The following is a 13,496-nucleotide window of genomic DNA, read 5'->3' as shown; positions in this document are numbered from 1 at the left end:
CCCCTTGCCCTGTGTGAGAGATGGTTCCCTTCATCCCATGCTGGGCAAAAGAGAAGCAGCATGCCTAAGCTCTACAAACAGAATGTTCCTTTTTTTAGTGATTCCCTAGATTTTAATGCAGAGGAAAGAATCAAGACATGCAAAATTATTGTGCTATGAATTTATAATAACATTTTATTAATATATTATGCTACAAAAATATTTTGATAAAATAATATTAGAAAGCATCTTTTCTTTACACTCTTCAAAACAGTTCACAAAAGCAGGAGGCGGAACAGGAAAAATATTTGAAATACATTTGAATTGAAAACTGCAATTTGAAATTCAGTGGGAGCATGAATCTGCAGGATGGTTAACCAGTCCCATAGAAGAAAAGTATTTACTACTTATTGGAAAGTCCTCCCTGCCTTTAGCTAGATTAAGGTGCCTCCTGAAAAGTTAGTCACAGGAAAGGCTGAATTTGGGTTGGGACAAAACACACACGCACACAACATGCACACATCCACATAAACATACACACACATACACACACCCCCCTATGATCTCAAACACTGGCAAATTAACTTTCTGCTTCAGTTAAGCTGAAACAAGCTTAAATTGAAGCTGAATTCTAGCACACTCCATGGAACATTGATCACTTCAGAGATATGACAAGCCCATATAATTTTTGGATATAATATAGAAATACGGTACTAAGCAAAGTTTGGAATGATAACATTTATGCTGAGATAATAACTTTGGCACTTTGGTTTCTCTAACATAAATATATGATGGGAAATTCCTCCCTAGCAGTGGTATATGGTAATGACTGAGTCATATCGTTTGACTAATCAATGCACTAAACATAGATTAAGTTCTCCCTCCTTTCATCTCTCTCTCTCTCCACAATTGTATATTGAAGAACTTAGATAAATATACAACTCTGTACCTTGGGTGTTCCTAAATTACAGTGGAGCTTGGAGGAATGGGAAGGGAAGTTCAACAAAGCAGATTTTTGACACCTGTATAAAGCATAGTTATCATAAATCATGTTCATCATTTATTGCCAGAAGACATATTGCATTATTCAACAGCCCAAGGGATTGCAGAGAAACTACATCAGTCATAAAATATAAAATACCTTCTGTCCCAGCTTACTAACTGGTTCTCCAAGTGGCAGTGCACGTTAATATAGCATCCATAGTTAGACATAAGCAAGAAAAGCATTAAAACAAAGAAAGATTGGAAGTTAGATCTGTTGCTGATGATATGGGATATTTATTCCACCAGGGGAAGACCTTGGCAGATAATTAGCATTTGTTTATAATGCTACAGTTACATATAACATGAATTGTATTGGTGTCAGCTGTAGCTGAGTTGAAAAGATGAATCATATGACCACTGAGCTTTGGACTCATCCAAAATCGTGTCCTAGATTGCCAGACACTGTGTGACTCTTGATTGTGTTCTCAGACCTGAAAAGTATCACCAGTGTTTGCTATTTTATGTAGTGGGCATGGATATTTTTGTTAAATCTCCTGCTCTTGTAATCTTGTGATTGCATGGGAATCTGAGCTTTCCTTTGGAAGAAAGAAAACAGTCTTTTTTGAGAAACTCACAGAGGAAGCTGAAGCCCTGTGAAGCTGGTAATCAGTGTTGCTTCAGGACCATGTATCAAGTCTGGTGCACAGCTTCTAAACTCACAGTGAATATAATCATGATCCAATGCAATGGGTGTGCATAGATCTGCGCTAACCAGTATTACTGTGTTTTAATTAATAAAACAGTTATAATTATGAATCAGCTGTTGTAGCTGATTAGTAAACGATCCATTTCATCAACCACAGTGAGGGTTTCATTATCCAGCATTGCTCTGCTTACATGCCACATATTGAATAAAGTGACCCTAAGTTGTACTTTAGGGTAAGGCATCAGAATAAAAGAAGTGTTTGGTTAGAGAGCTGTGCTGAAGCCATTCACGTGGGGTTCCTGAGCCAAGACCTACAGGAACCTACTTAACCTCATATTTAATGCAAGTCATGCTTCCTCCCTTAACCAGAGAAAACTCAGATGATCAAATGACTTAACTGCTTCTAGGTGTGCAGACCCCAAATCCAGGAGACACCCTGCACTGACACCTGCACTGCAGTAGGATAAATGTGGGGCACCAGCACAAGGGAAGTTCGGTGAGTTCCAGTAACGTTCATTAATTTCATGGAATTGCAGGCAAAATGACAGGAAATGAGAAGCCATTAAAACATACTTTGACATCCAAGCTGTATCATCCTGAGACAGCCAAACACACCACGGTGTCTGAGCTAATGAATATTGAATTGTCCAATGGAGGAGTGACTCAGAAAGCCTCATTGGTGACAACAGTGACTGTTCTGTGCAGTATGATGACAGCCGTGAGCGTGGAGAGAGTGTGTGTGTTCCTAATATTAAAAAAAAAGCCCCAGAGGCTTATGGAGAAACCCACAGATTGGGAAATGATAAAACTGTAATTTCTAGTCTTGGTCCTGTTGGTGGTTCTCCTTATGGTCTTGGAAAAGTTGTTTCTGTTTTCTGCTCTTTTTTTCTCTCCATTATCTTTATATGGTCTTGTCTATTTATACTGTAAGTTTTCCATCATCTGGAATTATTCCTGGGATAGTACCACAGAATAATTTCTGGATTCAATTTGATTACAACAAATAAAATTCAGTGGGTTTTGGTTTGTTGGCTGTTCCCTTTTACTATGTAACTTATCATCAGCCTTAAGATTTGCCTACCTTATTTCCAGTTCCATTTGTGTAAATAAAACATTATAATTCAGTTTTCATCTTTGCCTTGAACACAGCAGGAGAACCAATAATCTATTTTAAATGCATTAAGGTTGAATCTGAAGGTCTGTTAAACCATTATATTCAAATGAAGGCATTTCTAGGGTAATAGCTCAAATAAAACCAAAATGAGAGTTCTCAAAATATGTTTCCAATATCCATCTCTGTGCAATAAATATGCAAGGTGAATGGCTTCTGTCCAAAACTAACATTTCTAATCTTCTGCTAGCCAAAATACACAATATGAAAGTATGCAGAGGGTCTCTTTGAATCTCACATTTGGGGCAAAGCTCAAAGTTTTCCATTCACCCTTATCATCTGTTGTGCTTGAAAAGAAAAAGGGGGAAGCTTATAGCACTGTCTGCTGTACCCACTTTGACTAGAAACCTACACAACTTTCTGTCAAAAACAGAGCAAAGGCTGGGGGTTGTGGTGTCCAGTAAGTCAAAAAGAAGTTATCTGTATTATCCCTGGCCTTTGTAAGGCAATGAGCTGGGATACGTGAGGGAAATGCTCAGTAGTTCATCATGGTTTCAAATGAAACCATGTGACTTTTGTAGTCTAGTTACTTTCTAAACTGCTTTCTTGAATTAACTGATATGATCACAAGCAAACCATGAATTCTGAACTCTCTCTTGCTGCAGAGACTTTCAGGTTGCGTGGAATATCTGCAGCCCTGGAGACCAGGCTCTAGGGCTCCTGGGGAACTGACAGGACTGTTTTCAGTCAGAATTTTATCACTATTGTTATTATAATCATCATCATCATCATTATTTTTTTTCCCAAGGTGAAAAAGCACTGCTTTTCCATAAAAAAAACCCCTTGTATTGTATATTTCTGGTTTTGAGACTTCTAACTATGATGTTTTCATCATATATTTTGGTTTGTAGATGACTTAGAAAGAAAAACGCTATTTCAACCCAAACTAATTTTCTAGTTGAAACTCTTGCATCCAAAGGGATTTTTCGTCATGTTTTGATGGTGAAAAAACATCAACATGCCTTATAAAACATAATAGTTTTTTAGATGGCTTGATTTTTTTTCCCCCATAGATATTGTTCATTGCATTCATTAACAGTAGCTGCTTGGATAGGGAGTAAATTGTTCAGTGAATGTAAGGTGTCATAACTTTTTCATCCAAGTCAGCAGAGGTACCACAGTGTAAAAATGTGTGTCTCTATAACACAGGGGTTAATTTGATTCCTGTGGTCTTGAACAGATTTTGGACAAGTCATAATTATTTCAGCACAGAGATATCAGCTCTATCAGCTCATAACAGCAAGATGAAAGGGAATTTGTAGATGTTTTTTGCCTCCAGGTTGTCCATCTGCATTAATACAATCAGTACAAGGAAGTTCTATAGATTAACAGGACACCACATCTTTATACCCTACAGACAGACCAAGCTCTGTTCGCATTTATGCTGGGAAAGGTTGTAGGCTTGTGTTGATATAAAATGAGGGAGAGAAGAAAATAATTTCAGTAGGATTATTCCAGACTTGAAAAGCAATTTTTTATTAAGAAAGGTGTCTTAATTTGTGTTAGCTAATGAATTAATTCCAGGGCTAAGAGGGAAATTGCTAATTTCCAAAGAAAGTAAATAGTTTAGTTAAAGAAAGCAGGGGAATGTAGAGGATTATCTTGACTAATGACTTACTAAGTCATAGAAAAATAACTGGTATTTTAGGTTGTAGCAGCTAAAGAGTTAAGAATGCACCTATTTTTTTAATGGGTATAGGCCACAGAGAGCAGAATCTGCTTCATTCAGTGTAAGCTATGCTAATGAGATAAAACAGTAAAATAAAGAAGTTCAGCAGAAATGTACTTATTGGACAGTTGCAAAAAGTAATGATTAAAGAAACAAAGAAAGCATTCATTTGGTGTCAGTTCAGACATTTGCAGAATTGTCAGAAAACGAATATAGAAAATATTAATTTATCTGTTTCACCATCGCTACTGATTAATAGGGATGTTATTAACATATACAACAAGAAAAATAAGTTTACCAGTCGAATAAATACATTTTTTCTTTTTCTTTTTTTTTCTTTATATGAACATGTATATTTTACAAAACCCCATAGCACTATGGGAAATAAAGATCCTTCTACAAAAAGAAGATGTAAGTCAGTGTTACAATAAAGCTTTAGAATTTCAAAATGTATCTGGGCAAAGAGACAAAATCAGCTAGAAGGCACTACTGAGTCACTGAGAAGGTCCAGCTTGTAAATGTTGTTGTCTTAACCTCCAATTCGTTCATAAATTATCTCTCTTCTCTATTCCAAGGGATTGCACGTAATCCTGATGTGGTCAGGAGGGCTGCAGTATATTCAGGAGAAAAGAAGCTATGGTCATGCAGAGAGGAAATGTTATTGATGGCCATAAAAGACTGGCTGCAGCTGAGCTTGTGGGCTGAGGCTGGGATGGGCGATCGGAACGCGGTCTCTGATCCAGCTGGTTTGAAATCCAGATGGGAGGCTTGACTGTGATGTAGCCATTGGTTATCCTGATATAGGAAGGCAACGTGGTGGTGCTAAAAGAAAACACAAGAGAAGGAAATTAAACAGCAGAACCCTTATCTCTACTCTGTAAACTGTCATTCCAAGTGGTAGCAACCACAACTATTATTATTATTATGTTCTTAGGTACCTTCTTCCCACTAAGGGTCTCACAATTTGCCACGTCTCAGTGACATGTCTTACTCACCAAGGACTGGCTACTATGTCCAGGAGAGAGGCCACAAATCACATCCTTCCCCTGTTTCACAAGCCTTAAAAAATTTCTCTGGATCCCCTTACACAACTGATAACCTTGAGTACAGGAGACCAAGCAGGTTCATTTCTTTTTCTGGCTTTAAGCCATGTTGGATCAAGTCACAATGCCAAAAGCAGACTCAGTCAGTGCTAAATTTCCCTGCCCATGGATTTGTCTCAATAGCTGTGTGATTGCTTATTGATTGTAGCTCGAGTTAGTACTTTGATTTGAATTTGCAGGTTGGAATTCATCATGATTCCCATGACACTGGAGGTCAAAAAGGTCCATTTACAATTGATTTGGAAGTTTTAAGTTGTAATTTCCATTTCATAAAATGCCTCCATTGCATCCATTACTGGATGATCCATAATCCACCAGTTGTCACAGAGCAGCACAGCTGAGCATGCAAACTGCACAGGGTGGATTTTGGACTTAAACCCAAGGCATTCTGCTGAGGAGCAAGGAGTGAAAAAGCAAGTTCTCCTTAAAACAAGAAGTGACACTAATACCTGCGGATTCTCTAAATCCTTCATGATTTGGAGGCACTGAAAACGACTGTCAAATAATTTTTTTATGGGGTAAGAAGCTATGCAGTCCTATAAATATTTAGCTACAGTATCCGAGATCCTGACCTTGGAAGAAAAAGGTTGTGTCTTGCATAATATCAGATAAAAGGAACAATACCTTACTTCAGATTCATGCAGAGAAATAGAATTCAGAAGCACCTGAAGGCTTTTGTCTTTTTCTGTCTAAGCAATACCAAGATAGATTTTAGAACAGATGCTTTAAATGTGCTGAATCAATCACAAACTGAGAAGATCAGGGCGTTGGTAAACACACACGAGGGTCAACTTCAAATCCCACAGACAATCACTGCACATCACACTTCACCCCAGATTTTGGGAGAAGTCACTTCATTTCTTCACTCATCCTTTATACTGTCACCACATCTTCTGGGTGGGATAGTTGTTCTGTAGCTAGAAGTGATCTTAACTAATGTGCAATGAATTAGAGTAAAAAGGCAGTCTTGAATTCAAGGAATTGCTTCATGGGAGCAGATAATCCCTCTAACCAGCACTAGGACTTTGACAGTGAGGAGTGGTGCTTGTTCCAGAGGAACAACCTGCTGTAAACAGAGAATTCTGAAATGAAGGCTGGTCAGAGAAAGCTCTTATCTCAGTTCCCAAGGGCAGTGGTTGGTTTATGTCTTGAACTGATGATATGACACATAGCTTTAGAGCTTCTGCTATATTGCATCAAAACTGCTGCAGTCACTTAATGCAAAGAGTTGATCAGAGATAAACTAATGCTGCTGCTTCAAAACTGTCCAGCTTTTTTTGAGCGGATACTTTAGTGCTGGCAGATACCAGACCAGGCACTGTGTCTCCAAGCTCCTGTAATGTAAGTAACATCAAGTGTGAATGGTACTCCCACAGTGAACACAAAGCATCATTAAAGCAAACCTGACAAAACGAGGCCCTACACTCTATGCATAATCCAACAGAAATGCAGTCAGGCTCCACTTTCTGATCCAGACCTCATTTATCCTGCTGAGTGATGATGTGGTGCACAGATCTGGCAGCACTGATAACAGGATCACAGTTTGGGGGGTTTTCCCCTGTACCAGGTTTCCCTAAGATATGTAAGGGTAGGTGCTTGTCCTCATCTTTTGGTTACTGATTGTCACTTTATGGAACTACAAAATGTAGCCCTAAATTAAATTTTAAACTACAAGGAGGGTCTGGTTTTCAATATCAATTTAAAAAACATCACCAAAATGTCATAAAGATTTGCAGTTTACGTGTATCCTGTTGCTGACACATTCTCTGGGCTTGATCTTCCAGTGAGATTAAAATGTTCCTTTGCACAAACTGTCTTTCTGCTCTTCAGGGATGTCCTGTGTACCAGGGCTGGCCGGAATGCCCATAAAAGAATCACAAGCCCACTCATCAGCCAACTACATCTAAGAGATTCCTAAAGCAGCCTTAAATCAACATTTTATGTTTCTGTATGATGTTTCCATTTTTTAGTCAACTTACAGAAGTGTTTTGTTGGGGTTTTTTGTTGATTTTCTTTTTTCCCTTGAAAACAGGTATTTTTTTAGGGAACACCCCTCCCTCCCCCCAATTTACTTAAGACCCCAGAGTTTCCTGTCGAAAGACCTGAGAATTTTTGATCACTTCTCCTCAGTCAATGAGGCAATTTTCTGTTTTCTAGACATTAGATTGCTATAAAATGCATTCTTGTCAAGATAAATAGTTAGGTGGGGTTGTTTATTTTGAAAAAGCCCTTAAGTGCTTTACAAGACAAGAACAGTGCATTTCCATTAATGTGTACAAAGCATGCTAATAGCAAATGAATCACTGTTTATTCGTATAAAACATTTTCTTAAATGTACTTTTAGCTGACTGCCAAAGTGGTTTGGAGATATTGAAAAAGAATGATCCCTTTTACCAAATGCTACAACTCCTTGTAAAATGTCTGGTCCTAGTTTGTAACTAGGCTGTTTCTACAGTGAATAGGGAAAGAAACCATTCCAGAAGGTGGTCCACCTCATTCCAGTGCAAGTCTCTAGGGAGTACTTACTCTTGTTCAGGGTCTTTCACTTCCTAGGGGTTACAGAAGGGCCCTGGACAGCCAGGTTAGATTACAAACTAATCTTAGAGGTGGCCCTGGTGTCAGGAGATGACTTCTGCAAACTCCCTCTGAGTACGTTTGCATGTGCACGTAGCATCTCACTGACCCTCGGACCTTCCCCGAGGATGAAAGCAGCAGCAGAGTCCCCTGAACTCAACCAGAAACCTTCCTCAGGGAGGACTTGATCATTGCAGAAATGAACACAGAGAATGATAAAAATGAATCACAGATCTGTGGGATAATAATCTACATTATTATCACGTCTTCTCTTGCCAGCCCAGGATATTCTGTGTTTCAGTCTTTTGCATCTGATAAAAATATCTTTAATAAAACATTCCACGATCTGTGGTGAACAGGCAACCACCGGCTCTGCTGTTCATACCTCTCTATTTTGCTTCTGTGTATGGGATTGTTTTAAAAACTTGGAAGACTCCAGGTACGTTTTAGCCAAATGACCTGCGGTATCGTATTCATGAGCTTGTACTTTTGATCAGATAATAGGGCAGTTTTTCAAATGGGTGCATTACTCATACATTGTCTTACCATCATTAGAATGTGTAAAGCTTTCCCCAGAAATGGGGCCTCAGGCACAGGCTCTGTGCACAGACCCTACTGAATCCAATTACATGATTCAAGCCCTCTAAGCTGGGTGGGTGCTCAAGCACCTTGACGATTTGGGAGCATTTTAAAGCTGAAAAATAAAACAAACACACATGCAAACCATTGAAGGAATTTCTGCTCTGGTTTAGCTTGTGAACACTTCACAAAGAGCTCAAAACCCAATTTTTAGTGTGACTTGGTTCACCCACATAAGCAGGGCTCATCTGACCATCTGTGACACCACAGGAGGACAGAAGTTTGGACCAGGAGAGTCTTTTTGGCCCATTTGGCTCAAAGACAGGAACAAGATCTAAACCCCTCCTGACATTTTTGTCTAATCCAATCTCAAAAAAACCCTGCAATGATAGCAATTCCAGAGTCTCTGCAGACATCTATTGCAGAATTTCACCATTTCTGATGTTCAGAATTACTGCCTAATGTTTTACCAGATCTTCCTTGCTAAGTTCATGACTTGTCCTATCCCCATGGACAGGTTTATTCCTTTCCTCTTCTCAGCAGCCTTTCACGTGTTTTGAATATTTAACCATGTTTCACCTCAGCCTTCTCTTTTTTAAACAAACAATTCCCTTCCACCTTTCTGCACAAGTCCTCAGGTGCTTTCCTTCCATCCTTTCTTCTGCTCTCCCCTGGCTCTGCTTGGCTGATCAGTGTCTTCTCCGGAATGAGATGCCCCAAACTGGAAACAGTATGTCCAGCTGAGGTACCACCAGCCCTGTGCTTCGTGCAGTAGGTACCACTGCCTCTTTATTTGCAAAGTGCATGAAAAATAGGCAATCTCCAAGAAGAGAGTATTTTCACTACCTTTTGCTCTAAAGTCCAAACCACCTTTATGGTCCCAGTAACTGTTCTGAAGCTCATGGAAAAGTGATGGTGCTCTGAGGGGGTGAGGACCAACCCAATTATCGTGATATTTCTATGCATTTTTAATCTGCTGCCATGCCTCAGTCCCAACACGGTTCTGTTCAGGGTGGAGGAAGTAACCCTTTTAAGCATAACTTACAAAGTGTTTGGGGATTTTTCTGGATCAAAGGAGCTATGTAAACACATGACAATTATTTTTAATAAATGTAAACAAATGTTGCCCCAGACAGCCTTTCTTATGATAGCATCTGATGAAAGAAGCTAGACTGAACCCTGAAAAAATGCATGTTTCAACTGAAAACCTAAAAAGCTGGTAAAGTGAAAGAAAATTTTTGAGTAAATACAATAATGACTGTTTTGCATTTGTGATTTGATGTTAACCTTATGATGGCTAGGGGTTTTCTTAAGTGATATTAAGCATATGCTTCCTGTTTCTTTTCAAACAAAATTTGCCTTACTTTTTTTTCCCCTTTCATTTAATGAACAGATGTAAAAGGAGTTGATCACATTATTTTTCTGGTGATCAGAAATAATGTTCTGCAAGTGAAGACAATTACTCTTGGAACTAACCAGACCTATTTATGTCACCAAAATTTATTAATCAAGATTTGAAAAATACATCTGCTTAAAGTGCTGGGACCAATCCGTTGCAGTATGCAAACAAGATGGCTGGCAAGAAGTCTGACTACACATTTGAAAGAAAAGAATAGGTGCTCAGCCAAGAGCAAAAAAGAGTATGTTGGGGGGAAAAGAAATCACACTAGAAATATGTCACAAGCATGTAACTGTGAAAATCACTAGAGTAACCTCTCAAGGGGAATGTGAAGTCCCCATCTCCTGAAATTTCCATATTATTATTTCATTTGTTTCTGGAAGGGATTCTTCAGATTAACAGAGTTCCCCCCAAGCTTCATCGATCTCTTCATCATTGCCTCCCCTGCAGACACTGTTCTTACAGCCTGAGGGATACATCCTGCAGGATGCTGAGTCTTGTGGTCCCAGACGAGCAGGACACTAAGCACTGTGAGCACACGAGTGCTTCCAGCAAGGCTAATATTCACATACCTACAACTCAGCACATCCTAAAGTCCTTTGTGGGATCGAGGCCAAGAGGCTCATGCTTTCACAAGGTTCAGTATGTTAAAAAAAAAATAATAATCCAACCTGGATCTGATTAAGGAATCCAGTTTTGGTCCAGAGGAGGCCACTACTTATTTGCAGTAGCGTAGTGAACTGCCTTAGCTTGTCGGAATGAGTAAGCACCATCACACACTCGTTTGGGGCCAACGGGGAAGACACGGGATGAGCCAAAGAAGAGCCTTATCTCTACTATTTTCTTGTTAGCCCAGGGCTACTGGGAGCCTGGATCTTTGGCCATTTCCCACAGTGCAAGCACCCACCCTCTCTGTGATGGGGAGGCAGCGGCAGCGCCATCAACAGGGGGTCAGCAACAGCACCGGGAGCGTTTCAGCAACCCTTCACTGTTGATATGAGCTCTCCTTCTGATGAGACTCAAATGGGAACCATCTTTCCATCTGAGAGGAATGTCAAGCTCTGATCCTGCCTTATTTCAATGCTCTGGCTCCTCTGGAGACTGACAGCAGGCTATTCCCCCTCCTACAAGTGGGCACCTGTGAGCCTCCCACACTCAAAGGGGGAGGCAAAGAGCAGTGCAAGTACCCTGGTACAGGTCTAATCCCCCACCCCTGCTCTTTGCTAGGACCACATCTGCCATGGCTTATCTAGGAGAAAGAAGAGAATATTGAGGGAAAAGATGGAAAGGGAAGCACAAGTTTCACCAGGCACTGGCTCTGGAAGGTCAGAAAGCTGTGAGCAAGGACCACGAGCTACACTGTCACCACATACTGAAGCACAGGTGGGGAGTAGGACACTGTGCACAAGGATGTGCACAAGGATGCTTGGGGGATGAAGGAAAGTAATGTGAGGCAACTTCACGATGTGTAGGACCAAGGCTGCCAGCAGCACCTGCAGAAGGTACCATTAAGCAGAATCACAGGCAGTCCTTCACCTGACTGGCCTTTAATAGGATTTAAAGGGTGGCATTAATTGTCAGATGCAGGCTTGTAGTCAGAGCTATTCAGCTGTCTTCCTGCTACAGTATATGGGGAACAAGACATCTCCAGAGGACAATCCTTTCCCCACAAAGGCACCAAGGTAGGTGAGGTGAGCTGCTTCTGAAAGTCTCTATCTCTGGAATTCAGGTCTCCTGAATCCCAAGCGAAGCTCAGGCCCCAGTGAGGGCTCTGACTGGTAGGGAAGGGCAGGTGGGGAAGAGGAAAACTGCTGATTCTGCAGTGCAAAAAGCAGCAGCTGGTGGGGACACAGCTCCCCTCTGCAGTCCTGCAGCAGCTCCCCAGCAATGGGCATGGCCGGGCTGCAGCTGCTGTACCCACTGTGGGATCTTGGCTCTGAAGTTTGACACGAAGGAGGAGAAGGTGGCTCACTTAGGTCAGGGGCTCCAGGGGGGCCATGATGGTGTAAGCAGGAGGAGGCTCAGTGCTGAAATGCAGCTCAGATTCCCCTGGTGCACTTTTGGGCCCCTCTCAGGATGGGCTGTGGGCTGGAAGCCAGGAGATTTGGTTTTTATCCCCGAGTCACCCACCAAGGAACCTCGTGAAATCATTTTACTTCCATGACTCCCCTGGCTCAGATCTGAGTCAAGACCTTGAAGCGTTAAGTGTGACACCATCATTAACCCAACGTGAAGCATTTTGCAGGCTCTCACTGTGATTTGCAGGTCCCGACGGCCCAGGCCACCTGTAAAACCTCTCTGTGATGACAAATTCAGCCCCGGAGTGACACTGACCTGCAGCAAGGCTGAGCACTACAGGGGCACCCTAAAGCCACAGGTGGGTCAGGTTGTTAAGGCACAGTGTATTATCTGCCGTGGGGCCCAAAGAGGGGACAGGGATGGGACGGGAACAGATGGGGGCAGTGGAGACTCCTGCATCAGAGACGGAAAAAGGAGTTTGCTGTCACAACAATGCAGCCTGAGGGCAGGGAAACACAGTGATGCAAAGGTGGACAGGAGGATGCATCTAACAGGTAGGGAAGGAGCAGGTGAGACACAACTCCAGCACAGCCCAAGGGCCCTTTTCTGAAGTCAACTTGCAGTTTGTGGCAAAGTTTCCTGCACCTCAGGGAAAGATTTAACTTTCTCCATCCCCAGAAGAGACTGTGTACGGCCATTTTCAACCTCCTGCCCCACAGTCCTTTAGGAAAACCCTGCAAATACAAATCCTACGTGTGGCAGTGGCAGAATCAGGCCTGCTGCTCCTTTCCAGGCAACTGCAGAATGGTGTAAAAACACAGAACATTATAAAAACCAATAACCTTTGAAGCACACCCTCTGAGTAATTACCCCATTCCCATCTAATGACTAAAAGATGTTATATTCCTCTCCGATTTGGCAACAACAAAGATTTTGACCTTATTAAAACCAGCCCATCAGGAAACTACATGTCATCCTAAAAAAAAAAAAAAAGGAAAAAAAAAGAAAAAAAAAGGAAAAAAAAGACATTAAATTCTTTAAAATCCCTGTGAACAGTAATTCAAGATACTGTAGCTGAAGACCCATGATTTGTTGTAGTGTCTGGGTGGTCTCGAGACAGGAGATGACAACATTAGCTCTTTCCTTTGCCCTTCTAAGAAATGCTTTGATGATTCTCTAATATCCTAAGAATATCCCCTCGTGATACTGCAGTGGGACGAGGCAATCACAGAGCCGGGATAATGCATCCCAGTTTTGCCCTGGCCCTTGCTAAGAGGGGATAGCTCAGAGCCCTTTGTTCCACCAGTTCTGCA

At 41.2% G+C, this 13,496-nt stretch overlaps 1 protein-coding gene across 1 annotated transcript in view; it reads right to left on the bottom strand.

Annotated features, from left to right (window-relative positions):
• Positions 1–235: 235 nt before the first annotated feature.
• The window catches only part of TRABD2B (TraB domain containing 2B), a 278,298-nt gene continuing 265,037 nt past the window's right edge, over positions 236–13,496 (bottom strand). The window contains exon 7 of the mRNA XM_027683025.1: positions 236–5,331. Coding sequence (XP_027538826.1) covers positions 5,109–5,331 — 223 coding nt within the window. The 3' untranslated portion in view covers positions 236–5,108. The remainder of the gene's footprint in view (positions 5,332–13,496) is intronic.

This window comes from Neopelma chrysocephalum, unplaced genomic scaffold (genome assembly GCF_003984885.1).
Source record: "Neopelma chrysocephalum unplaced genomic scaffold, ASM398488v2 Primary Assembly neopelma1_64, whole genome shotgun sequence".
Classification (NCBI taxonomy): domain Eukaryota; kingdom Metazoa; phylum Chordata; class Aves; order Passeriformes; family Pipridae; genus Neopelma; species Neopelma chrysocephalum.
This window is presented reverse-complemented; position numbering and strand designations above follow the sequence as displayed.